The following is a 27,842-nucleotide window of genomic DNA, read 5'->3' as shown; positions in this document are numbered from 1 at the left end:
TTTTTCCTTTGATGAATATGAAGTGTCCTTCCTTATCTTTTTTGATGACTTTTAGTTGGAAATTGATTTTATTTGATATTAGAATGGCTACTCCAGCTTGCTTCTTCTGACCATTTGCTTGGAAAGTTGTTTTCCAGCCTTTCACTCTGAGGTAGTGTCTGTCTTTGTCTCTGAGGTGTGTTTCCTGTAGGCAGCAGAATGCAGGGTCCTCATTGCGTATCCAGTTTGTTAATCTATGTCTTTTTATTGGGGAGTTGAGGCCATTGATATTGAGAGATATTAAGGAATAGTGATTATTGCTTCCCGTTATATTCATATTTGGATGTGAGGTTATGTTTGTGTGCTTTCATTCTCTTTGTTATGTTGCCAAGACGATTAGTTTCTTGCTTCTTCTAGGGTATAGCTTGCCTCCTTATGTTGGGCTTTACCATTTATTATCCTTTGTAGTGCTGGACTTGTAGAAAGATATTGTGTAAATTTGGTTTTGTCATGGAATATCTTGGTTTCTCCATCAATGTTAATTGAGAGTTTTGCTGGATACAGTAACCTGGGCTGGCATTTGTGTTCTCTTAGGGTCTGTATAACATCAGTCCAGGATCTTCTGGCCTTTACAGTTTCTGGCGAGAAGTCTGGTGTGATTCTGATAGGTCTGCCTTTATATGTTACTTGACCTTTTTCCCTTACTGCTTTTAATATTCTTTCTTTATTTTGTGCGTTTGGTGTTTTGACAATTATGTGACGGGAGGTGTTTCTTTTCTGGTCCAATCTATTTGGAGTTCTGTAGGCTTCTTGTATGTCTATGGGTATCTCTTTTTTTAGGTTAGGGAAGTTTTCTTCTATGATTTTGTTGAAGATATTTACTGGTCCTTTGAGCTGGGAGTCTTCACTCTCTTCTATACCTATTATCCTTAGGTTTGATCTTCTCATTGAGTCCTGGATTTCCTGTATGTTTTGGACCAGTAGCTTTTTCTGCTTTACATTATCTTTGACAGTTGAGTCAATGATTTCTATGGAATCTTCTGCTCCTGAGATTCTCTCTTCCATCTCTTGTATTCTCTTGGTGAAGCTTGTATCTACAGCTCCTTGTCTCTTCTTTTGGTTTTCTATATCCAGGGTTGTTTCCATGTGTTCTTTCTTGATTGCTTCTATTTCCATTTTTAATTCCTTCAACTCTTTGATTGTGTTTTCCTGGAATTCTTTCAGGGATTTTTGCGATTCCTCTCTGTAGGCTTCTACTTGTTTATTAATGTTTTCCTGTGCTTCCCTAAGTGTGTTCATGTCTTTCTTGAAGTCCTCCAGCATCATGATCAAATATGATTTTGAAACTAGATCTTGCTTTTCTGGTGTATTTGGATATTCCATGTTTGTTTTGGTGGGAGAATTGGGCTCCGATGATGGCATGTAGTCTTGGTTTCTGTTGCTTGGGTTCCTGCGCTTGCCTCTCGCCATCAGATTATCTCTAGTGTTACTTTGTTCTGCTATTTCTGACAGTGGCTAGACTGTCCTATAAGCCTGTGTGTCAGGAGTGCTGTAGACCTGTTTTCCTGTTTTCTTTCAGTCAGTTATGGGGACAGAGTGTTCTGCTTTCGGGCGTGTAGTTTTTCCTCTCTACAGGTCTTCAGCTGTTCCTGTGGGCCTGTGTCTTGACTTCACCAGGCAGCTTTCTTGCAGCAGAAAATTTGGTCTTACCTTTGGTCCCTAGGCTCAGGTTTGCTCGTGGGGTGCTGCCCAGGGGCTCTCTGCAGCGGCAGCACCCAGGAAGACCTGTGCCGCCCCTTCCGGGAGCTTCAGTGCACCAGGGTTCCAGATGGTCTTTGGCTTTTTCCTCTGGCGTCCGAGATGTGTGTGCAGGGAGCAGTCTCTTCTGGTTTCCCAGGCTTGTCTGCCTCTCTGAAGGTTTAGCTCTCCCTCCCACGGGATTTGGGTGCAGAGAACTGTTTATCCGGTCTGTTTCCTTCAGGGTCCGGCCGCTCCCCCACCGGAGCCCAGAGGCCTTATACAGTTTCCTCTTGGGCCAGGGATGTGGGTAGGGGTGAGCAGTGTTGGTGGTCTCTTCTGCTCTGCAGCCTCAGGAGTGCCCACCTGACCAGGCGGTTGGGTCTCTCTCTCACCGGGTCTGGGAGCAGAGCAATAAGCAATTGTTAAATGTATCACTATATATTATTTTTAAAAATAATATTGAACATATTATAAGTTCCATTTTTGTACTTAAGCAGTGTATCTAAGTGCTTATATATTTATTTTTAAATTGAAACTACAAGTGAATTTGTATAATCATACTATATTTTATAAACGTAGATTGGTATAATCTTCAAAGCCAATATTTTTCCCAGTTTCACGAACTGACTCCAGTAGATAGGAAATAAGAAATAAAAAGTTCTTCTCCCTTTTTTTTGTTTTTTGATTTGTTTTATGTTATCCTATTTGAAAATAAGACAAATATAAAATATAAAACACTGGAAAATTTCTAGAATGATGGCAAGGCGAATCAGTGATCGACAGAGCTTTTCCCGCTGTAATACTTACGAAGGCTCATTAATGACCGCTCTCAAGGCACTGAGCAAATCTGCGCTGGTCATCGTGCTGATGGTGACTTTCACGGCTGCTCCCTTGGCCTCCATGTGAGTGACGTTGTAAGGCTGATCACCAAACATGGGAATGCCCACCATAGGGACCCCGTGGTAAATGGCTTCGTAGATCCCGTTCGTTCCACCATGTGTGATGAAAGCCCTGGTTTTAGGATGTCCTGTTTGAGGGGCAGAGTGGTATGTAGGTGCCCTTGTATTTGGGGCATACATATTTAGGATTGAGAGTTCATCTTGGTGGATTTTTCCTTTGATGAATATGAACTGTCCTTTCTTATCTTTTTTGATGACTTTTAATTGAAAATTGATTTTATTCGATATTGGAATGGCTACTCCAGCTTGCTTCTTCCGACCATTTGCTTAAAGGTTGTTTTCCAGCCTTTCACACTGAGGTAGTGTCTGTCATTGTCTCTGAGGTGTGTTTCCTGTAGGCAGCAGAATGCAGGGTCCTCATTGCGTATCCAGTTTGTTAATCTATGTCTTTTTATTGGGGAGTTGAGACCATTGATGTTGAGATATATTAAGGAATAGTGAGTATTGTTTCCTGTTATTTTAATATTTGGATATGAGGTTATATTTGTGTGCTTTTCTTCTCTTTGTTTTGTTGCCAAGACTATTAGTTTCTTGCTTTTTAAAGGGTGTAGCTTGCCTCCTTATGTTGGGCTTTACCATTTATTATCCTTTGTTGCGCTGAATTTGTAGAAAGATAATGTGTAAATTTGGTTTTGTCATGGACTATCTTGGTTTCTCCATCTATGTTAATTGAGAGTTTTGCAGGATACAGTAACCTGGGCTGACATTTGTGTTCTCTTGTGGTCTGTATGACATCTGTCCAGGATCTTCTGTCTTTCATAGACTCTGGCGAGAAGTCTGGTGTGATTCTGATAGGTCTGCCTTTATATGTTACTTGACCTTTTTCCCTTACTGCTTTTAATATTCTTTCTTTATTTTGTGCATTTGGTGTTTTGACTATTATGTGATGTGAGGAGTTTCTTTTCTTGTCCAATCTATTTGGAGTTCTGTAGGCTTCTTGTATGCTTACGGGCATCTCTTTCTTTAGGTTATGGAAGTTTTCTTCTATGATTTTGTTGAAGATATTTACTGGTCCTTTGAGCTGGGAGTCTTCACTCTCTTCTATACCTATTGTTAGGTTTGATCTTCTCATTGAGTCCTGGATTTCCTGTATGTTTTGGACCAATAGCTTTTTCTGTTTTACATTATCTTTGACAGTTGTGTCGATGAGTTCTATGGAATCTTCTGCTCCTGAGATTCTCTCTTCTATCTCTTGAATTGTTGATGATGCTTGTATCTATGGCTCCTTGTCTCTTCCTTTGGTTTTCTTTATCCAGGGTTGTTCCCCTGTGTTCTTTCTTGATTTCTTCTATTTCCATTTTTAATTCCTTCAACTGTTTGATTGTGTTTTCCTGGAATTGTTTCAGGGATTTTTGTAATTCCACTCTGTAGGCCTCTAATTGTTTATTTATGTTTTCCTGCGTTTCTCTAAGGTAGTTCTTCATGTCTTTCTTGAAGTCCTCCAGCATCATGATCAAATATGATTTTGAAACTAGATCTTGGTTTTCTGGTGTGTTTGGATATTCTGTGTTTGCTTTGGTGGGAGAATTGGGCTCCGATGATGCCATGTAGTCTTGGTTTCTGTTGCTTGGGTTCCTGAGCTTGCCTCTCACCATCAGATTATCTCTGGTGTTACTTTGTTCTTCTATTTCTGACAGTGGCTACACTGTCCTATAAGCCTGTGTGTCAGGGGTGCTGTAGACCTATTTTCCTGTTTTCTTTCAGCCAGTTATGGGAACAGAGTGTTCTGCTTTCGGGCGTGTTGTTTTTCCTGTCTACATGTCCTCAGCTGTTCCTGTGGGCCTGGGTCCTGAGTTCACCAGGCAGGTCACTTGGAACACAAAAGTTGGTCTTACCTGTGGTCCCGAGGCTCAAATTTGCTCATGGGGTGTTGCTTAAGAGCTAGCTCTATGCGAGGGCAGCAACCAGGAGTACCTGTGCCACCTTTCCGAGATCCCCCGTGCACCAGGGTCCCAGATGGCATTTGGTGTTTTCCTCTGGAGTCAGAAATGTGGGCAGAGTAAAGTCTCCTCTGGCTTCCCAGGCATGTATGCCTCTCTGATGGCTTAGCTCTCCCTCCCACGGGATTTGGGTGCAGAGAACTGTTGATCCGGTTCCTTCAGGTTCCAGCGGTATCTCGGGCGCAGGGGACCCGCAGCTCCAGTGCCCCTATCTACCATTTCCTAGAGGCTGTATTGGGCCTGTTAGTTTTTAAAACTATTCTTTTGAGCTCATTACTCTGATGATATGTCTGTGTTTATTTTTGAAGTGTTTTTCTTTAATGTAACATCCATTCTGCTAGGCCGTGTCATTTTACTGGGGAACTGAGTTCATTCCTGTTATAAGCCCTTTCAGCTCTTTCAATTATTACCCTAATTCCTCCAACAGGGATCCCTTTCACAGGCCGATGGTTTGCTGCTAACATTCAAATGTGTATTTGACATTCTCTGGCTGTGCCTCTCAGGAGACAGCTATATCTGGCTCCCGTCAGCGTGTACTTCTTAGCTCCATCAATCTTACCTAGTTTTGGTGGCGGTGTATCGATGGGTCACATGTGACTCAGGCTCTGAATGTCCATTCCTTCAGTCTCTACTCTAAACTTTGCCTCCATATCCCCTCCTATGGACATTTTTGTTCTCCCTTTTAAGAATGAGTGAGTTATCTACATTTTGGTCACCCTTCTTCTTGAGATTCATGTGGTGTGTAGATTGTATGTTGGGAAATTCGAGCTTTTGGGCTAATATTCCCTTATCAGTGAGTGGCTACCATGTGTTCTTCAGTATTTGGGTTACCTCACTCAGGATGATATTTTCTAGGTCAATCAATTTGTCTATGAATTTCATGGAGTCATTGTTTTTAATAGCTAAGTAGTACTCCATTGCGCAGATGTACCACATTTTATCTATCCATTCTTCTCTTGAAGGGCTTCTGAGTTCTTTCCAGCTTCACGCTATTATAAATAATGGGACTACAAACATAGTGGAGTTTGTGCTCTGGTTATATGTTGGGGCACTTTTTGGGTGTATGCCCAAAAGAGGTGCGACTGGGTCCTCAGGTACTACTATGTCTAATGAGACCCATCTGAGGAATACCCAGACTGATTTCCACAGAGTTCGTACCAGCTTGCAATCCCACCAATAGTTGAGGAGTGTTCCTCTTTCTCAACATCCTCAGCAACATCTATTGTCACATGAGTTGTTGATCTTAGTCATTCTGACTGGTGTGAAATCTCAGGATCATTTTGAATTGCATTTCCCTAATGACTAAGATGGATGCTGAACATTTCTTTAGATGGTTCCCAGCCATTCTGTGTAAGAATTCATTGTTTTGTTTTGTTTCCCATTTTTTAATATGGCTATTTGGTTCTCCAGAGTCTAAATTCTTGTGTTCTTTGTATATGTTATATATGAATGACAACCAGTGTCACAAATATCCAATCTCAATACTAAGTTTACTTTATTTAGGGCTTCAATTTGTTCCCTGTTCATAAGTTTCATTTCCAATGAACATTATTCCTCATGATCATAGTTAAAGTATACTGAAGAAGTACAGGTGTTCTATGGTGGTGTGTTAGAACTTGGAGGACTAGAATGTTAACAGCATAAGGTGTGCTAAAAAAGTTAAGAAACAGAATGATTTCCTGTTATTGGTTTGAATGTAAAATGTTTCAGATAGGTTTATGAACTTGAGCACATTTTCCAAAATTTGTAGTGCAGATTGAGGTTATGGAATCTTAATTAAAGTGGTTAAAGCTTTTTGGATGAAGTACGTCACTGGACTAAGCTTTGAAAGTTCATAGCTTATCCCTACTTCTTGCTCACTCTCTGCTTTCCATATATGGTTGAGATGTGACAAGTGAGCTTCCTCCTCTGGATGACTGCTGCCCTGCCTTCTCCGCTACTCTACATTTTAAGGAACTGTGGTCACAACTCCAAATAAACTGTTCTGCTTTTCCCTTGAGATGCTCTATGTTAGCATATTATGTAAGAGGAACAAAAGAGCCAACAGATTCCTTTAAAACTGATATCCAAACTAACCACACTTTATCCCAGACAACAAGTAATTAAGTCTATTACAGAAAAAAAATTATATGCCAGTATTTATCGTGTACAAGTTATCTACATTTTATTGTATGAAAGCTACAGATTCAGTATTAGACAAAGAAGCTAATGGACACTATTCAAATATTTTAAGGTTAATACTTTGATTATTTGGACTCTATCAAGAATAATTTTATTCTGCACATTTTTCTACAATGTAACTTTTACATTAAGTGGTTTTAAAATTTAAAAATGATGGATTTTTGAGTACATATCAGTATTCACGGAGTTATATGTCTTCCTACAAAGGTTATCTACCTTGATAAAAAATTAGTAATTTTTAGAAGGTGGTTCATAAATTAGAATGACGCTGAAATTTCATTTCTGTAGTGCATTGTCAATGAGCTCTACTCATTCTTCATTTTCTTTTCCTTCTTTACAAAGAATCGGTACATGAACAAGAGACATTTTACAGTAAGAGCTGCAATGACTGCAAAACAGGTGAGCAGGAATCCAATCACATCCAGAGAGTGGTACTGGTACCAGGGAAGGTTATGTCCAAGTGGTCTCAGGTGCTTGGCCCCTTTGTGGCGCATGATAAACTCAATCCAGAAGACAGCTCTGTCCAGGGGCTTCATAGGCTGGTCATGGTGAATGGTTGACAACAACATAACATTTTTTTTATAGCTATAAGTGATAAAATGGTCATCAATGGATGGAATGAATACTACAAAAAACCCTGCTCTTACCCATTGAGCCTAATTTTTGATATTATTGCTGACCTTCATTTTTTGTTAACATTCTGACTCTAGAAAAGTTGATGGAATTTCACAAAGAAGCATGATGCAAGTGCATTTGACTCTACTGTTGAAATAATTATTGATGGGTACACAAGTAGAGGGTGACATAGAGGCCTGAGTTACCACTCCTAAATATCAGTTTGATGTAGAAAAACAGGTAAGAATTACAATGGTTTTAATTTCAAAGCACAAGAGCAAAACTGTGTCTTTCTTCTCATTAAAACATCCTCATTCATTAGTATTCATATTACAGTCATTTACAATTTAAGATTCAACTTATCTCTTAGAAGAATATGAAGAGTAGAAAGTCCTCAGAGACTGGGAAGGGGTGTAAATAGAGAAGACTGTGTGAATAGGGTTAAGGGAGATAGCAGATTTTGAGGGATCTAATTAGGGAATTGGGAAGAGGAGAAGAGGAGAGAAATAGAGACAATAACAACAGGAATGTATGACAAAAAAAGAATTAAACTATTAGCTACTTATACCTTACATTCTATTCCAGGTCTATGTACATATATAATTTTAATGAACTTTGCTCATCTAACCGGATGGTTCTCCTTCCAATAACCATGGAATTCTTAATAAAAAAAAACCCACACAAGAAATGAAAGATTTCTTTTGGGGTATTGTCCAGGGGTGTCAAAAATACTTCTTGGCCAAGTAGTGTGGAAGGTAAAGCAGAAGGGTTGCACACTTAAGACTACCCTGATTTAAATAGCAAAATAACATAAGGCCTTACAAGGAATTTAAAAACAATGAGTAAAGGAGAGTATAATGTTTGTACTGAATCGTGCCCTAATATATGTCGGTTCATATCAGTATAATTCTCGTTTGTTTGTCTTTGGTAAGAAAACAATGAACGTATATATATGAATAAGCAAGTGATTGACTGATTGATTGAATGAATAAATGAATGATTATAGAAAGTTATACTCACAACGGATTGTCTATGACTTCCTCCAGTGCACTGAGAAAATCTAACTTTGACATTGTCCTGATATTCAATGAAACAGCTGCTCCTTTGGCCACCATGTGGGCAATATTATCAGGTTGATCTCCAAACAGAGGAATGCCAATCATAGGGATTCCATGATAGATTGCCTCATAGAGGCCATTGGCTCCACCATGAGTTACAAAGGCTTTGGTTTTTGGGTGACCTACAAGAAGATAAATTCAGATTAACATTGATTAGCAGTTTTGGACTTGGAAAGAGATATGTATACTAAGAGGAACTGAAAGGAGATGTTTTTACATAAAGATTCATAAAATCATAAGATCTCTAAAATATTTTTCTTTCTCAGAGCAAGAAGAAACTAAATTTCTGGAGAAGTATTTTTGCAAATTTGAATGTGGCTTGAGACTTGAGGTATGAAAAACCCTTTTTTGGTTGAACATATGAAGTCCCTAGTAGATAAAAATAGTGAGTGAAAAAATGGAATCCCACAGATTGTCAAAAGATCTTTACCAAACCTATCCAATAGAGGGGTAACATGCAAAATATACAAAGAACTAAAAAGCTTGGCTCCAGAGAACAAAATAACCCCATTTAAAAATGGGGTATAAAACTAAGCAGAATTATTATCTAAGGAAGATTGAGTGGGTGAGAAGCCCTTAAAGAAATGTTCAACATCCTCAGTCGTCAGGAAAATGCAAATCAAAATGACCCTGAGATTCCACCTCACACCAGTCCCAGTGATTAAGATCAAAAACTCGGGTGACAGCAGTTTCTGGTAAGGATATGGAGAAAGAGGAACAGTCCTCCAATGCTGGTGGGACTGCCAACTGGTACAACCATTCTGGAAGTCAATTTCGTGGTTCCTCAGAAAATATGACATAGTGCTACCTGAGCATACAGCTATACCACTCCTGGGCATATACCCAAAATATGTCTCAACATATAACAAAAAACTGTGCTCCACTATGTTCATAGCAGCTTTATTTAAAATAGCCAGAAGATGATAACAACCCAGATGTCCCTGAACAGACGAGTGCATACAGAAAATGTGGCACATTTACACAATGGAATATTACTCAGCTGTTAAAAAAATGACTTCTTGAAATTTGAAGGGAAGTGGAAGGAACTAGAAAATCTCATCCTGAGTGAGGTAACCCAGGCACAAAAGAACACACATTGTATGTACTCACTGATTAGTGGTTATAAGACATAGAAAGCTCAAAATTCTAATGACACATCTCACAGACCATGTGAAGTTCAAGAAGACAAATGTGGATGTTTCAGTCATACTCAAATGGAGTAGAAAATAATCAAAATAAGTAGAGGGTAGGAGGGATCTTGGAGCAGGAAAGGAGAGGAAGGGAAAGATTCTATGGCATTTCAGATATAGGAGGATATAAGGGAGATGTACAGAGGGCCAGGAATTTGAATTGAGGTGTGTAGATGCAACTAGTGAAAGACATTAGAAAGCACCAGGTTCCAGGGACTCAAGAGGTTTCTAGGAACAAACAGGGAGGACATTAGCTGAAATAACCAACAAAGGGGAGAGAAAGTCTGCAGAGACCATATTCAATGGATAGCCAAGGCCTCTGTTTGAGGGATGGGCCCAACCACCCACCTCAAAAATCTTAAACCAGAATTCCTCCTGTCAAAAGGAAAAGCAGGGACAATGAGTAGAGCAGAAACTGAAAGAAAGGGCATCCAGAGTCTGCTCCACCAAGGGATCCATCCCCTCAGCAGACAACAAACCCAGGTACCATTGATATGACAAGAACCTGATATAGCTGTCCCCTAGAAGGCTTTTCCAGAGCCTGACCAATACGGATATGGATACTTGCAGTCAACTATCAGAGTGAGCTTGATGACCCCTATGGAAAAGTTAGGGCAAAGAGTGAGGGAGCTAAAGGGGTTTACATCCCCATAGGAAGAACAACAATATCTACCAACCAGACCTTCGTAAATTCTCAGGGACTAAACCACCAACCAAAGATACAAACAGAGTGTTCCATGGCTCCAGCTGAATATTTGAGAAAGGATGCCCTTATCTGGCATCAGTTGGAGGGAATCCCATTGAGTCTGTGGAGGCTTGATGACTCAAGATAGGGGAAAACTAGGCCGCTGAGCCAGTAGTATTTGAGGAGATGTGGGAGCACCCACATAGAGGTATGAAAAAAAAATCAGGGAATAGTGGCTTTGTGGAAGGGAACATGGGAAGGGGAATAACACTTTAAATGTAAATAAATAAAATAACCAATTTAACAATGTTTTAAAGTTGACCTTGGTTGCTCTGAGTGGATTAAGAATCATTCTGTTGTAAACCGAGGGAGTTATTTAACCTTAACAATCTGCATGTTGAGAGTTAGGCACTGGTAAACACATGTTTATGCAAAATGATTAAAATGTAAAGTCAGAAGGAGAAAGAAAAAGGAAGTGGTGTTAGGATTGAGTCTTTTAACAGTAAATAAGGTATGGGACTATAACCTCTTAGAAACTTATGTGTATGCCAACATATTTCATTATAAAGTTGTTGTGCAGAAATCAGAGTTTTGATATTTGTTTCTAGTTAACAATAATTAATTAGAATAAAATCCCCTTGACTTAAAAAAAGAGAAAGATAGGAATAAGAAAAGGAAGAAAGAAATGAGGGATAAAGACCAAATCCATGTCAGAACTTGTTATCTTAAATAAATAATCCATGAAGTATGTGTGATACGAAGAGTTTGAAGTTAAAAGAAATAGCTACAGTAATCAGTTACTCAGTCATGATGTTGCATTTGATTTCCAGAGACTTACCCAGGAGGTCATTCTGCGGGAGCCACTTGTAGACTCTGGTATTGGGTCCTAATGTTGCTGGGGTTTTGCCATCAAATTTCCAAAGAACCTGTTAAATGTTAGACAATTTTGTTGATGCAGTCATATTTAACATTATAAAGACAGAGCAGGATATATTTAGGAATATAAGTGTAGAGACATAAATATGTGTATGTAACAAGTAATGGAAAACAGAGCTCGGTGTATTTGAAAAAGACCAAGGGGGCACGTTTATGGGAGTGTTTGAAAGGAGGAATGGAAAGGCAGAAATGATATAATTATAATTTCTAAAAGAGAAACAATTTTAAAATGTAGCATTTTTTTAAGGATAGAGAAAACTGCTCTGAATACCTCCCATGGGATAGATGAGAGGGTCAGAAGCAGTAAGTACTGAGAACTCAGAAGACTCACACAATAGTGTCAGCATTTTTTGTGTTACACTCGCACAGGTAACCATAATCTCCACTTTTGAGGAAGAAATGTTTAGACAAATGAGACAGTTAATGATACAGGAAAATATTAGTACGTTGCCATGGTGACATAATTCATCTGCAAAGAGTATTGGCAAATTTTTAATAATTTATTTCATCTAAATGATTTTGACATCTCTAATATTCCAGTCTTAATATTGTAATAAAACTACATTTTAAACACTGTGGAGTTTTATATTTGTTCACTTATTTTATGTAATCTTATTGAATTTCAATTTTTTTGTCATTGATTGTGTGTCATTGATTTTTGTTTCCCATTCAGAAATCTCTTTGCCCATGAGTACTTGGAATTAATAGCCAACGTGTTGGATCATAGGACTATGGAGTCATCTAACTCATCTGGAAGAACCCTTCCATATTGTAGTGTTGGAATGGTCCAGGAATGGAGTTGTGTGAGTAGAACTCTTAGAGCACTGAGAATACTCTGAGAAAACAGGACAAGAGTCTTGCTACCATGTTTCTTTGAAATAAGATTTCTCTTGTTATGTGTCTGTGCCATCTTCCTATGTGCACCAGATAGGAGTTGAGTCTATATATTAGTATCCTGACTGGTCCTTGTGATTGTATACAGCTTGAAGACCTATGATCTTTACTCATATGACATTTCTTAAGCCTCAGAGTATGCATTGTTTGAGGTTGTGAATAAAGTTGGCTATTTCATGAGAAGTTACTCTGATTCACATATCAGCTCCATTGTACCTAGTCTCACTCTACTCTTGAGCTATGACAAGTGGTACTGAATGGGGATTTAAAGTTGGGTTCATATCAGGAAATTGGGCACACTCACAGTAAGAGTTGAATCAGCATATCAGGGCAGAATACATAGAGATCTATACTTGATATTGGTCTTAGGGACATTGATTTAGACTGTTATCAAAATACTTTCTTTACAAAGATTAGGTTAGTAATCACCAAGAAGTGATGCCCAAGTTCTTCCATGAATATAAACATGACAACAATGTTTTAAAAAAATTTTTTTTAAAGTTCATGTGGCAGAGGATGGTCTAGTTGGGCACCAATGGGAGGAGAAGCCCTTGATCCTAGCAAGGCTAGACTCACTAGTGTAGTGCAATGTCAGGACAGGGAGGCGGGAAGGTGTGTGTTGGGTCAGGGAACACCCTCATAGAAGGGGGGGATGTGATAGGTGGTTTATTGACTGGAAACTGGAAAGGAGATAACATTTGAAATTTAAATAAACTTAAATAAAAAATATTAAAAAAAGATCAGGAGCAGATTTCCCAGTGCAGACAAAATACAAAGGAAAATAGCACTACTGGGAACTGCACAGGTGATCAAATCCTGAAATATTTCCCTGTTTAAAGAGGATTTAGGAGAGCCTATGGACAAAGCTATTACTGCATCCTAGGCAAGCTCAGACAATTCAAGGGAAAGAAATTCATCCATCCATTCCTCTCGAACCTTGTTAGTGGTTCCTAGTAAAGTTTCAATAAAATCAAAATGTTTATCAGGAATTAGATATGGATATTGTGAAAGATTTTAAATGGGCCTGTGCTTCCTATGGACCTATTGCTCGATACCACTGTGACTAACTTTGGTTGGGGCAATGTGGCAAAAACTCTGCCTTATGGTTTTCATTTAATTGCTAAAATACTTCTTAGCACATTTCAATTTCCTCACTGGTAGGTATGGCTTGAAGGTAAAGCCCATTAAAACATTCAGCAGTTAGGACTGAGGGATAATCCCAGAAATATCATAGATAAAGGCTGACAAGGATTTTTATCAACAAATTACAAGTTGTAAGATATACCTCCTTCAGTCCCCTCACATTAGATATGCTACTATGGCTACCTGCATGAAAACTAATATGGAATCAGACTTAGTATCTTGAAATATAGAAATATGTAAGATACCTCTGCACCTTATGCCAATTTCAGAGGGAGATTCAGAGATGCTATTGAAAAATAAGTAAAGGTAAAATAAATTCTAGAGTTCTTAAAGAGTTACTTCAGATAATTACAATGATGATTGGCAAAGTTTAATTAAGTTTCAAAGAGAGAATGTTATCGACTTTCTGAAGTTATGAAGCTCTGTACGGACTTACAAACCTAGAGGGAAATCACCTGTTTGAGGAAAGTTTGTTCTACAAAAATTGACATTGTTAAAGTGACCACTTTAAGAATCAAAGTAAGTTGCCCTTATAACAGTTCAGTGCTCAGAATCAAGAAGACCTGGCTTATACTCTGTATGCAAAAAGGACAAACATTAGGATAAGGAATGATGAAAGAAATATGGTGAGTATGGCAATACATTGCTTGGCAAAAAAAAAGAAAAACAATGCCAGCCTTATGAGGGAATCCTAAGACTAGACAATGTGAGGATTTAAATCTAAAGAATATAAAATTTCTGCCAGCTTCAGAGTATACCCAATCTATTATTTTATTACAAGCTACTACTCAAGCAAGTGCTGCACTGGATAGTCCTTGTACTAAAGTATTGCCATTTCCCATCTCCAATGCCCTATTAATTGACAGACAGGTTATTGGGGAACGAATCTGCCTGGAATAGTTGTATTACTTTTGGAGTCACAGTAGTTTATCATGGTTTGTAACTTCCAAATATGATAAACAGAATGCTTAGTTGACTTGTGAAATCTTAATGCTGCCATGTGGTCTATTTGAGCTTTACAGCCATTACCTACACTGACACCTATTAGTAAAGATTGGTCTTCAATTGTTATGAATTTGAAAAACTGCTTTTACACTATACCTATTCATCTTAATAATAAGGTATGTTTAGCCTTTTCTGTTTCTTCACTCAACCCTTAAGAACCACAGCTGTAATTTCAATGTCCTTTATTACCTCAGAGGATGGCAAAATGCACTCTGATGCCTCAATTTCACGCTGTAATGGTTATAGACCTATGAGGCATGCCTTCTCTTATGGTTATATTATTCATTATATCGATGATTTTCTGATAATCACCTCCAAACCAAAAGACCTACAATATGTATATGGCAAGGTTCAGAATGTGCTACATAAATATGGAATAATTATTACTCCTGTCATGGTACAAAGGTCAGACATTGTAATATCTAGGTCAACTAGTAACAAGAATGATTGTTGGTAACCATGAAAAGAACAATTTAAAAACATTGAACAACTTTCAAAATTATCAGAGAATATTTATCACCTACATACTATATTTGAGAATACCTAATTGTAGACTAACCATTCTATTTAACTCTGGCTGATGGCATTAGAAAATCGATGATTTCATTTTCAGAGTCAAAATTATTACATCTATTTGAATCAAAGTAAAAAGGCATTATTTATATTGTGGAATCCTCACTGCCTTTACACTTATTTTTTTCCACTAAATTTTCTCCTATATGTATTAAACAACAAAATGAATAAGCCTTTGGAATGGATCCATCTACTTTATAATGGCCATAATATTTTACTTGCCTTTCTCTTCTTGGTCAATTGGTATATCATGGGAGGAACTATTGTCAATACCATATCACACATAGAAAAGTTATACAAATTTTACAAGAATATACTATTTATTATCCATTTTGATATCATATTCATAAAGCAAGAGTTGACAAAAAAGATAAAAATAAGAAATTAGAAAAAATAGATGCAATTCACTATGCTCTTCTCTCTTGGATGTGTACCTGCATATGTGCATTGATATACATTCTAAATTTCTTTTGGTTCTACCACTGTACTCAGAAAATTCTTTTGCAATGTACATTTTCTTATCTAAACTTTTGACGATAAGGAGTGCCTACATTAATAGAAACTGACAGTGGACTAGGCTGTAGCAGAAAAAATTAAAACTTCTGTAAATGATGGAATATACATCATATTTTAAGAATTCTTTATGACCATCATGGCCAGGGTATAATTGAGAGAACACATGGAATGTTAAAATAACATTTTTTTTCTTTTTTTGTCATCTTTAGTAACCTGGCTATTTTTTTTACTTTTTTTTTCTTTTCTTTTTTTCGGAGCTGGGGACTGAACCCAGGGCCTTGTGCTTGCTAGGCAAGCGCTCTACCACTGAGCTAAATCCCCAACCCACATGGGTATTTCTTATTTGCATTTAGATTGTTATTCCCTTTCCTGGTTTCCAGGCCAACATCCCCTTAAACTCTCCCCCTCCCTTTCTTTAAGGGTGTTCCCCTCCCCATCCTCCCACCATTGCTGCTTCCCCACCCCCCGTCAACAATCTCGCTCACTGGATTTCAGTCTTGGCAGGACCAAGGGCTTCCCCTTCCACTAGTGCTGTTACTAGGCTATTCATGGCTACCTATGAGGTTGGAGCCCAGGGTCAGTCCATATATAGTCTTTGGGTAGTGGCTAGAAGATCTGGCCTTAGGTCCTAGAAGATCTGGTTGGTTGGCATTGTTGTTCATATGGGGTCTCGAGCACCTTCAAGCTCTTTCAGTCCCTTTTAAGATTCCTACAACGGGGGTCCCTTTCTCAGGTCTGTAGTTTAATGATGGTATTCGCCTATGTATTTGCTGTATTCTGGCTGTGTCTCTCAGTAGAGATCTACATCTGGTTCCTGTAGAAAGATATTGTGTAAATTTGGTTTTGTCATGGACTATCTTGGTATCTCCATCTATGTTAATTGAGAGTTTTGCAGGATACAAAGTAATCTGGGCTGGCATTTGTGTTCTCTTAGGGTCTGTATGACATCTGTCCAGGATCTTCTGGCTTTCATAGTCTCTGGTGAGAAGTCTGGTGTGATTCTGATAGGTCTGCCTTTATATGTTACTTGACCTTTTTCCCTTACTGCTTTTAATATTCTTTCTTTGTTTTGTGCATTTGGTGTTTTGACTATTATGTGATGGGAGGAGTTTCTTTTCTGGTCCAATCTATTTGGAGTTCTGTAGGCTTCTTGTATGATTATAGACATCTCTTTCTTTAAGTTTGGGAAGTTTTCTTCTATGATTTTGCTGAAGATATTTACTGGTCTTTTTGGCTGGCAGTCTTCCCTCTCTTCTATACCTATTGTCCTTTGGTTTGATCTTTTCATTGAGTACTGGATTTCCTGTATATTTTGGACCAGCAGCTTTTTACATTTTACATTATCTTTGACCGTTGTGTCGATGATTCTATGGAATCTTCTGCTCCTGAGATTCTCTCTTCTTTCTCTTGTATTCTGTTGGTGATGATTGTATCTACGGCTCCTTGTCTCTTCCTTTGGTATTCTATATCCAGGGTTGTCTCCCTTTGTGCTTTCTTAATTGCTTCTACTTCCATAAAATAACAATTATTAAAAATAAATCATCATGGAGGACAGCAAGAGATCTCCTTGAACTTTCCTAATATATGCTCATTTTTAAATTTACCTGAAGGTGATAAATATTCAGGAACACAAATTATTTCTCTACATAGTATTCTGGATTTCCTTTAGACAGGCCTAGGTGATTACAACTACTTTCACCTTGGGAGGCCAACTGTCTCAAGGTTTGGCAAAGGATATGTATCTGCCATTGCAGATGTTCCAATGAAACAATTTGGATTTCTCTCAGGCTCCTCTAGGCCTGAGTCATGAAGGACAAAAATGCAGGTAAGAAAATAATGGCAGTCATGATGAAGATAGAAATCCTCCAGCTAAAAGGTAAAAAGATTCATTGACTCTGCCACCAGAAGTAAAGTCTATCTACATTGGCCTATTAAGAACTGTATGTACCAAACAAGAAGTTAACTGTTGCCATTGTCTGTCCTCACCTGAGGATTTCTGGTGAGTCCATCTGTTTATTCCCATGAATCTGGGGATATTCATGCATCCAAATATAACTAAATTTGAATGCATATTAAAATAACTCTGGATATTCTGTGCTTAAAAAAGTCAGAAATGAAGAGATGTGAGAAAAGACTCTGAACATAGAGGAAATTTTTCAGTGCTTGTGAAAACATTCTAAGAAAACTAGACAAGGGTCATTGACCATAGTTTCTTCAAACCCAGAAGTTACTCTTGGATTGTGATTTGGCCCTCTTCTCAGCTCTAGCAGAGAAGAGTGGGTCTGCTTCAGGTTAACCACTTCAACTTCCTACTGTATGCCAGGCAGTGTTTAAGCTGTCCTTCATGTTTCTTTTGACAAAACTTTGGTTTTATCATACACATATCATTTTATGATTGAACGAAGCTGGAAATCATGTGCTATGGACTCATATGACCTTTTGTGACCCTCGGAGTGTTATTCTCTGAATAAAGTTGGCTAATGCCTCTGGCTTCCACCTTTCTATGAAATGGTGACAGTGTAGGATTCAAACACAGGTATTAAACCTTCTGTACCAACTTCAGCCGAGTAGACATATAGGATGATGTCACAGGTGAGGCAGGTACAGGATAGAAGGAGGCCTGTCATTGGAGGAGAAGGAAGGATGGGTGGGAGAGAAGTTTGAAGGAAGAGGAGGAGACTAAGGGAGAGAGGAGGAGAAGAGGAGATGGAGAGAGGGAAGAAGCCATGGCAGGTGATGTTAAGATTCTGCTCTGTGTATTTACAGGTTGTTATTAATGTTCTCAAGGGATGGATGGTACTGGGCTTTGTATGTTTAAGTGGGCAATTATATCTTACCAACTGGATCTAAGATTATTGTGTTGTGTGTTCTTTTATGTGGGGGTTTGAGTGTAGGAAAGTGTGGCTGGGATGTGTTTCCGCCAAAATATCTAGCAAATATCTTGGGACACTGTGGCGTGGGCCTAGCGGGGTAAAAGACAACTATACTCTTTATTATTTTTATATTTTTATAACAACAGATGGCACACTAATGTGATGGGCAAGAATGCACTAGTAATCCTGAGAGTTGAGAGAAAGTTTTTATTTTCTAAGTAAGAGGAGGCTGGTGCCAAGTTAATATCTTAAGAGCAGGAATTCAAACAAAGAAAGGCAAAGCCACCTGGGCTGGCAGGCTGTTGGTCCCCTCCTGTGTGATAAGTAATGGCAGATCAGAGAGTCAGAGATTAAAAGCTGCTTTTTAAAGAAAGTTGTTTAGAAATTCTTTCAGGATACTCATATTCTTTTTAACGTGGACTCCACGGGAATTTTGGGTTGAAATCCTAGTTAGACAAGCTATTTCTTAATTGCAGGTATTATTAAAAGGGGATTGAGTCTGTTTTTAGAAAGAAAAGAGTAAAGAGATTACCTGAATCAGGTGGGGATTTTCATCCATGGTTCAGAATTTAGATAGGGAAAAATTAGTCACTAACTCCAAGTAGAGAGTTGTGATGAAATGTCTGTAAAACCAAGGAGAGTGAATGCAAGCATATATTTTAGAAGTTATTAAGGTTAAAGAAAAATCTGTGGCTCCGGGTAGAGAGCTTAACAGATGGATATATTTTGGGTTAAATTCCTGATCTCATAGAGTACAAAAGCCTATCAGACTCATTGTTCAGCTTACTTCCTTTTTAAAAAATTGTTTAATTTTCATAATGGGTGTGACTTTGAGTTTTATAATTATATTATTACTCTGGGAGAGAGTGCAAGATACAAGCTTTTCTGGTTTCAGTCTAAGGAACACAGTATTTTGGGAGAAAGATTTTGTCTTTATATTTTTAAAACCTGTGATTAGGCTCTGGAAACCTCACAGAGTCATACTGATCAGATTTGATAGAGGTAGACCGCCTGAAAATTTTATTCAGGAGAATCAAACAAAAAGATATCTCGATTCTAAACCTTTGTCTTCAAAGCTGTATTTTACAGAGTGTGCCTACTTGGAATCCTGGTCACAAGGATTTCAGCTGAGTCCAGTCAGGACACATCAGCTACAGCATTTGCTTCATTCTTCCTACCCCCTACCCCTAAGGATATCTCAACACCCATGTACAGCTTGAAGACGTTATAGAGGAGTCGTCGCCACAATTCCCTGGACTTTGTGAGGCTGAAAGTGTTTTTTCTAAAATTGTTTTTATGAGGTACTTAAAATTGGTTGTAATTTAACAGGGAGGAATTAGCTAGATTGAATTGTACAGTCATAATCTCATTTGGTAACTAAGCCGAAATCATATCTTTGCTTTGGTATAGAATTTATTTGTCAAAAGAGTTTAAAAGTACAAGGTTTAGAGCCAGTCCTTCTATTGATGTCATTACAAACATCTGAGTTGATTACACATGTGAGTTAAGGGCCAAATAGCAAACATATTACTGACTTTGTGAGAGAACTTTCAAGATATTATTAAGATATAAAGACAAGAGTACATATTGTCTTATATAAGTAGATGGTTTTAAAAAACGTCAGAAATCCACAAAATTGAGATTTAAAGTTATTGATCTTTTGCTGAGACATGTCTGCTCCTAACAGTTCCCCTTTGGTGGATTTAATGAAGAATGTGAACATCTCTACCTCCAGGTGATGCAATACTTTGTGGCTAGGCAGCCACTACACAAAATTGCCTGTTTCATCTGCAGACTAATACTGTCCAGAAATGGACAAATTATGCAAATAGTTGACTGATAAACTCTGCCAAGACAGGGTGATCAGCCCTTTAAAATCTGCATTTCTAGAGTCTGTCAGTTGATTTTGGGCCAGAAGGCTTGTGCTCACATGTTGCTAACAGGGGACTGTGCTAGTGGAGATTTGTCTCTACAACCTCTCAGTTCTCAAGCCGTGTTAGGCTTCCTATGTGTATAGATATTTGGTCATTCCCAGATTTCTGACAGGGTTGAAGACATAGTCTCATAGCCTATCAGGCTGTTTAACGCTAAATATACATATTTTATTGGATAGTTATCAGGTAGTATACAAGCTAGCCAAGATATAATACAGATTTTAAGCCTTTCACAAGCTGGAATGGATAACTAAATGTTCTGTTTAACTGATATAGCATTGGACTGGGTATTAGATATATTTTATGCTCTTAATTACAAAATGATAGTAGTTGTGCTCAGCTTATATTTTAGAGAAAAGTTTTTTTTTTAATTAGACAAAAGGGTGAAATATAGGATGATGACACAGGTGAGGCAGGTACAGGATAGAAGGAGGCCTGTCATTGGAGGAGAAGGAAGGATGGGCGGGAGAGAAGTTTGAAGGAAGAGGAGGAGACTAAGGGAGAGAGGAGGAGAAGAGGAGATGGAGAGAGGGGAGAAGCCATGGCAGGTGATGTTATGATTCTGCTCTGTGTATTTACAGGTTGTTATTAATGTTCTCAAGGGATGGATGGTACTGGGCTTTGTATGTTTAAGTGGGCAATTATATCTTACCAATTGGATCTAAGATTATTGTGTTGTATGTTCTTTTATGTGGGGGTTTGAGTTTAGGAAAGTGTGGCTGGGATGTGTTTCCACCAAGATATCTAGAAGATATCTTGGTGCACCGTGGTGCGGACCAAGCAGGGTAAAAGACAATTACCATTTTATTTTTATATTTTTACAACAACATAGACATGCAACCCTTTGAAGAGCAGTTGCTGTGGACCAAAGGTTCAGAGCATGTTGGCATCATCTGCATACCTGAACTCCAAATAATGACTAGGACCACACATTTACATTGATATCTCTTTTTTCATTTCCCTAAGAGTTTCATATAATGTTTTTTTCTTATTCATCCCTCCTTACCCCAATCTTCACTAAATCACCCTCTTCCTTACCCACCCTACTATTTAAGTTCTTAAAAATCATCTATCTTCCTACCTCAGGAGTCTGAGGAATGGAGATTTCTGGCTATTGAAGCCACTAACCTGAGTTACAGTATGAAATTGTGTCAAGTCACAGTCTCTGGGAAGCAGCTCCACAAGGGTTTGTGTTAAATACTCCAATAAATTGCCAGTGCATTGTGAAAGCCCAATGTATTAATTTGACCTGTGCAGTATTAACTATGTATGCTTTTATCATCAAAATTAAAATCAAACAATAAATTTTAAGGAGCCATTTGTCCTTTCCAAATATTTTCCCATGTGTGGTCATCCACTAGTGAAGGGTTGTCTTAGATTTGTTGTGTTTTCAGTTGCACAAGTTCTGTACATGTTGGTTTTGGTTCACAAGAACTAACAATGGCTGCAACTATTATCATTTCATGAGAAATCAAGAAGAATTTTCTATATCAACCTATGCCCTTCACAGTCATGACCCTTGTCATCAGAATGCCACCATTTCAGAATGTACCTACAGAAATCACAAGATTGATATTCAAGGCACTTGTAGTCAAAAATATCCTCTGTATTGTGACATCTCTTGTGTGTTTCTGTTTGTAATTTGGCTTGGTAAATTAGACATTAGCTAAACCTTTAGGTTTCACACAATCACTGTTAGAATCAGACTTTCTGAGTACTTTTACAGTCTCAGTTTACAGTCACCTCCCATGGGCACTTTATCTCACCTTTTGTGGAATCTGGGCAAGGGCCCATGCAATTGCGTTGGCCTTTTCTTCTGTCATGTTGCTGACCATTGACCCCAGAGAAAACACCACCACACCGTGCTCTCCAGAGCTCTGGACAAATTCTTCCATATCCTGTGAATAAATCACTTTCTCGGTCACACAATAGCAATTGTAGAACAATCACTTATGAAAGCTTTACAAAAGAACTCTAGGAAAATAAAAATTGAAGTATTCTTAGGAATGTATAGAATCATACAAAACATACAAAAGACAGAACTGGCATGGAAAAACACAGGCAGCAGTATGTAGTATACTCATACTTGTTCAACAAATGTTCTCAATGTTTTCCTCTGGTGAATTGAAAGCTAACGAATGCAAATATATTGTGTGAACTATTGGTAAATTTGTAACTGAATTACATTTTTCATCCAACAGAATTCACAAATGTCGCATTACTGTTCAGTTTTCTCCTATAATGGCTGATTTAATACTCTTAGCTAGAGTTTAATTAAATGATATCTATGCTGTGGTATGTACACATGTGACAGTTAATGCACATTTCCTTCTATGATAAATAAAATGTTTTGACTCTTTATAAAATAATCATAACTGTAATAAACAATCACATAGTATGTAATAATTTTTGATATTGTTATTAATGAGCATATTTTCTTAATTTCTCCAAATTCCCTACATTTGTTTTAGCTAATGAAGGCCATGATAAAATCAGATGTTCTACTCTATTAACTTTAACATATTATTTCTGAGATTGTCTCTCATTGAACATGAATCTCACTATTTTAACAAGTTAGTATCCTCAGTTTTAACCTGATTCTGCAACTCATTACTAAAGTCATACATGCTGTGCCAGAATACTCAACTCTGTATATGGGCACTGGAATTCAAACTCATTTTCTTATGGTTGCTTGGTAAAGAACTTTACCCAATTGCTAATCACTCCAATAGCCTACATGACTTAACTCACTGATATATTTTTTTATGTCTGTCATCCTCTTTTCTGGGTTTATTTAGCTCCCATTTAGCAGGACTTTTAATTCCACTTCCCACATATCTCTATTAGTGGGAGAAGAATGTAATGAAAGATGTAGAACATTTCATCCGAAATGATATGAAATGAAAAACACAAAAAGAATGTATTTACCTTAGGCAAGGGTTTAGCAGGTTTGCAATGGAGTCCTCCAATATAGTCAACATTTGGTAATGTTGGGTGGGGAAATTTCAAATCCCAATAGGATCTAATAAGCCATATTTCTACTTTGCTCATTGTCTCATCTACGGTGGTGGGCCTTCCTAGATAGGGAAAATGAGCAAATGAGACAGAGAAAATTTGACAGAACTGTCTGCTGAGTATGAAATCTATTTCCTTAAAATGTTGGAAGAATTTATGTTTTATGTAGAACATGTGCATGTAAAATGTAATATTTTAATGTATAATATAACATATCAAAAACTGATTTATAGATCATATAAATACATGGTAACTTGTATTTATTTTTAAATTAATCTGTAAGTCTTATTTTATGCTTCCTCAATAATATAAAACCATAAATATATACAGGAAATAAACCTCTAGGCCAATATGTGAATATGCAATCCGTGTTTTCTCTCCAACACTTCAAAAAAAAACCTATGTAAATATAAGCAGACACTCCACGTCAAAACTTTCACCTTGATGTGCACCCTAGCCAGTGTATTCAGTGTCCTGATAGTTTGTAAGTAGTCTTTATTCCTTATATGGAATTATAATGATTATAAATAGCTAAATCTATGACTAATGCATCTAGTCTTGTTTAATTTTAATATGTTTAAAAGCATTTATATTATAAAAGAATCAATATGTTCAGAATTATAAGAATAGGAATTTTGTTCATCTGGAATAACAAAAACCCAGGATAGCTAAAGCTATCCTCAACAATAAAAGGACTTCAGGGGGAATCACTATCCCTGAACTCAAGCAGTATTACAGAGCAATAGTGATAAAAACTGCATGGTATTGGTACAGAGACAGACAGATAGACCAATGGAATAGAATTGAAGACCCAGAAATGAACCCACACACCTATGGTCACTTGATTTTTGACAAAGGAGCCAAAACCATCCAATGGAAAAAAGATAGCATTTTCAGCAAATGGTGCTGGTTCAACTGGAGGGCAACATGTAGAAGAATGCAGATCGATCCATGCTTATCACCCTGTACAAAGCTTAAGTCCAAGTGGATCAAGGACCTCCACATCAAACCAGACACACTCAAACTAATAGAAGAAAAACTAGGGAAGCATCTGGAACACATGGGCACTGGAAAAAATTTCCTAAACAAAACACCAATGGCTTATGCTCTAAGATCAAGAATCGACAAATGGGATCTCATAGAACTGCAAAGCTTCTGTAAGGCAAAGGACACTGTGGTTAGGACAAAACAGCAACCAACAGATTGGGAAAAGATCTTTACCAATCCTACAACAGATAGAGGCCTTATATCCAAAATATACAAAGAACTCAAGATGTTAGACCGCAGGGAAACAAATAACCTTATTAAAAAATGGGGTTCAGAGCTAAACAAAGAATTCACAGCTGAGGAATGGCAAATGGCTGAGAAACACCTAAAGAAATGTTCAACATCTTTAGTCATAAGGGAGATGCAAATCAAAACAACCCTGAGATTTTACCTCACACCAGTGAGAATGGCTATGATCAAAAACTCAGGGGACAACAGATGCTGGCGAGGATGTGGAGAAAGAGGAACACTCCTCCATTGTTGGTGGGATTGCAAACTGGTACAACCATTCTGGAAATCAGTCTGGAGGATCCTCAGAAAATTGGACATTGAACTGCCTGAGGATCCAGCTATACCTCTCTTGGGCATATACCCAAAAGATGCCCCAACATATAAAAAAGACACGTGCTCAACTATGTTCATTGCAGCCTTATTTATAATAGCCAGAGCTGGAAAGAACCCAGATGCCCTTCAACAGTGGAATGGATACAGAAAATGTGGTACATCTACACAATGGAATATTACTCAGCTATCAAAAACAACGACTTTATGAAATTCGTAGGCAAATGGTTGGAACTGGAAAACATCATCCTGAGTGAGCTAACCCAATCACAGAAAGACATACATGGTATGCACTCATTGATAAGTGGCTATTAGCCCAAATGCTTGAATTACCCTAGATGCCTAGAACAAATGAAACTCAAGGTGGATGATCAAAATGTGAATGCTTCACTCCTTCTTTAAAAGGGGAACAAGAATACCCTTGGCAGGGAAGAGAGAGGCAAAGATTAAAACAGAGACTGAAGGAACACCCATTCAGAGCCTGCCCCACATGTGGCCCATACATATACAGCCACCCAATTAGACAAGATGGATGAAGCAAAGAAGTGCAGACCGACAGGAGCCGGATGTAGATCGCTCCTGAGAGACACAGCCAGAATACAGCAAATACAGAGGCGAATGCCAGCAGCAAACCACTGAACTGAGAATAGGACCCCCGTTGAAGGAATCAGAGAAAGAACTGGAAGATCTTGAAGGGGCTCGAGACCCCATATGTACAACAATGCTAAGCAACCAGAGCTTCCAGGGACTAAGCCGCTACCTAAAGACTATAAATGGACTGACCCTGGACTCTGACCTCATAGGTAGCAATGAATATCCTAGTAAGAGCACCAGTGGAAGGAGAAGCCCTGGGTCCTGCTAAGACTGTACCCCCAATGAACTAGACTGGTGGGGGGAGGGCGGCAATGGGGGGAGGGTCGGGAGGGGAACACCCATAAGGAAGAAGAGGGGGGAGGGGGTTGTTTGCCCGGATACCGGGAAAGGGAATAACACTCAAAATGAATATAAGAAATACTCAATTTAATAATAAAAAAAAAATAATAGGAATTTTGGGCTAGTTTAGCTGTCAGATATTTTCAAGAGAAATAAGGACATGACTTCAAAAACTTCAGCACGTGTGTCCATGCTTCTGTTGAATTTAGCCATTTGCAATCGAATTTTGGAAGGGACTCAAAAAAGAAATGTGGGACTGGTAGAAACATCAGTGGCACTTCTAAACTTGGGAAATACCAAAATAGCTTCCAAGATTAGGGAAATTTTAAAAAAATAAATAAAGAAAATATTTTATGATCTATCTTTTCATTTATTTGTATGCATATCTGCAAGAGCATAGGTTAAGTTTAAACCAGTGCCTGTGGATCATCAAAGGGCAGCATTTCTCTTGAAACTGAAGTTATAGGCAGGTTTCTGCCATTGGAAATGAGTGATACTGGGAAGAGAGCTCAGGTACTAAACTGTATAGAAACAATCTCAACCCTTTGTCCATGTTTTCGGACCCTACATTTTCATTTTAAATGAAGACACTGGCCTAGGCAAAAGAAAATAATTTCTTCAATGTTTATATACATATTGATACTGTGAAATATATCATTCTTGAACCTTCATGAAACAAGATTTGCTAACTGCTTAGAAACTTACTAAAATACAGGATGAGTAAAGAATCACCCAGAGACCATCTAGTTTCATCTCTATGCAACGGTATAGCTAACCAAAATGTCTTGTATGAGAAGAGTTACCTTCTTCCATTTGATGAATTACATGAGCTTTTACAAGAGGTTGTGACTTGGATGGCTGCTATCATTATACATTTGATCACCTATAAAAGATTACTTCACTTTGTATTTCATGGACATAAGTCTTACACACATGTGAAACTTAGGTTTTCAGTCTACTGAGCAAAAATGTAACTTACCCAAAATCTCACTGTAAAACGTGTCCCATTCCTTGTGTCTAAGTCTCTCGAACCAAAAGTCGAAATAAAGCATACATATCATATTTTTTACCCTGTCTATGAATGTCATTTTGCCAGCCAGTCCCGACAAAATTACAGGCACATAAGATGGAGGGAGTATAAATTTTCCAATGGACTTTTCAAGTTTGTGGCCTGGAGAGAAGCTAAGACTGTACAGAAAAGGAATGTGGAGCAGTTCAGCTATCAGATCCCCACAGGAAGCCACAGGATCTGCGAAAAGAACATCAAACTTGGATTCCTGTAGTTTTGTCATGAGCTGCTTGTTTGAAACAGCGTCTTTACAAATACTTAGATAAAAATAAGAAAATTCATAAACTAGATTTTGAAGGATAGGAGAATATGACAAACATGTATCTCTTGGCAACTCATAAGTCCACACATCCAAAAGTTTTATGAAATGATTTTGCAGCTCATCTTTACTGATAGATGTAGAAAAAATTTCAAACTTAAGGTCAGACGATTTTTTCGGATCAAGAAAAAAGTAAGCCGAAGGTTTCAGAACAGTGACCTCATGGCCCCTCTGTACAAGTTCATCAAGGATTATTTTTATATTCATCCAGTGACTAAAGTCCATCGGCCACACCAACACCTTCCCACAGTGCCCAGATTTGAAACAGTAACTTATCTGTAGCAGGAACAGAGCAGAAATCCACTTTCTGGGCATTTTGAACATCAAAGTCCTTCTGGTCACAGTGTGTTCCCTTCTATCACTGCTTGATCTTTTATCCGAAAAGCTTTATACAAGAGGTTAAAATATAACTTGCATTGCTCAAAGCTGGTAAGTAACAGATACCATGGTGATAGGAAAAAGAAATAATGACTTTTTTCTCCATCTTTATTAATTTGGGTATTTCTTATATACAATGGTTATTCCCTTTCCCGGTTTCCAGGCCAACATCCCCCTAACTCCTCCCTCTCCTCTTCTATATGTGTGTTCCCCTCCCCATCCTCCCACCATTACTGCTC

General features: G+C 38.0%; 1 protein-coding gene across 2 annotated transcripts in view; it reads right to left on the bottom strand.

Annotated features, from left to right (window-relative positions):
* The window catches only part of LOC134478834 (UDP-glucuronosyltransferase 2B2), a 35,158-nt gene extending 7,564 nt beyond the window's left edge, over positions 1-27,594 (bottom strand). The window contains 6 exon segments of one of the 2 annotated variants that reach the window (NM_001432663.1): positions 6,757-7,384; positions 8,435-8,654; positions 11,246-11,333; positions 22,048-22,179; positions 23,210-23,358; positions 26,817-27,572. In NM_001432663.1, coding sequence (NP_001419592.1) covers positions 7,105-7,384; positions 8,435-8,654; positions 11,246-11,333; positions 22,048-22,179; positions 23,210-23,358; positions 26,817-27,540 — 1,593 coding nt within the window. In that variant the 5' untranslated portion in view covers positions 27,541-27,572 and the 3' untranslated portion in view covers positions 6,757-7,104. 2 annotated transcript variants of the gene reach the window in all.
* Positions 27,595-27,842: the final 248 nt, after the last annotated feature.

This window comes from Rattus norvegicus, chromosome 14 (assembly GCF_021556685.1).
Source record: "Rattus norvegicus strain SHRSP/BbbUtx chromosome 14, alternate assembly SHRSP_T2T, whole genome shotgun sequence".
NCBI lineage: Eukaryota > Metazoa > Chordata > Mammalia > Rodentia > Muridae > Rattus > Rattus norvegicus.
The sequence above is the reverse complement of the archived record's forward strand: the minus strand, read 5'-3'. Positions and strand labels throughout refer to the sequence as shown.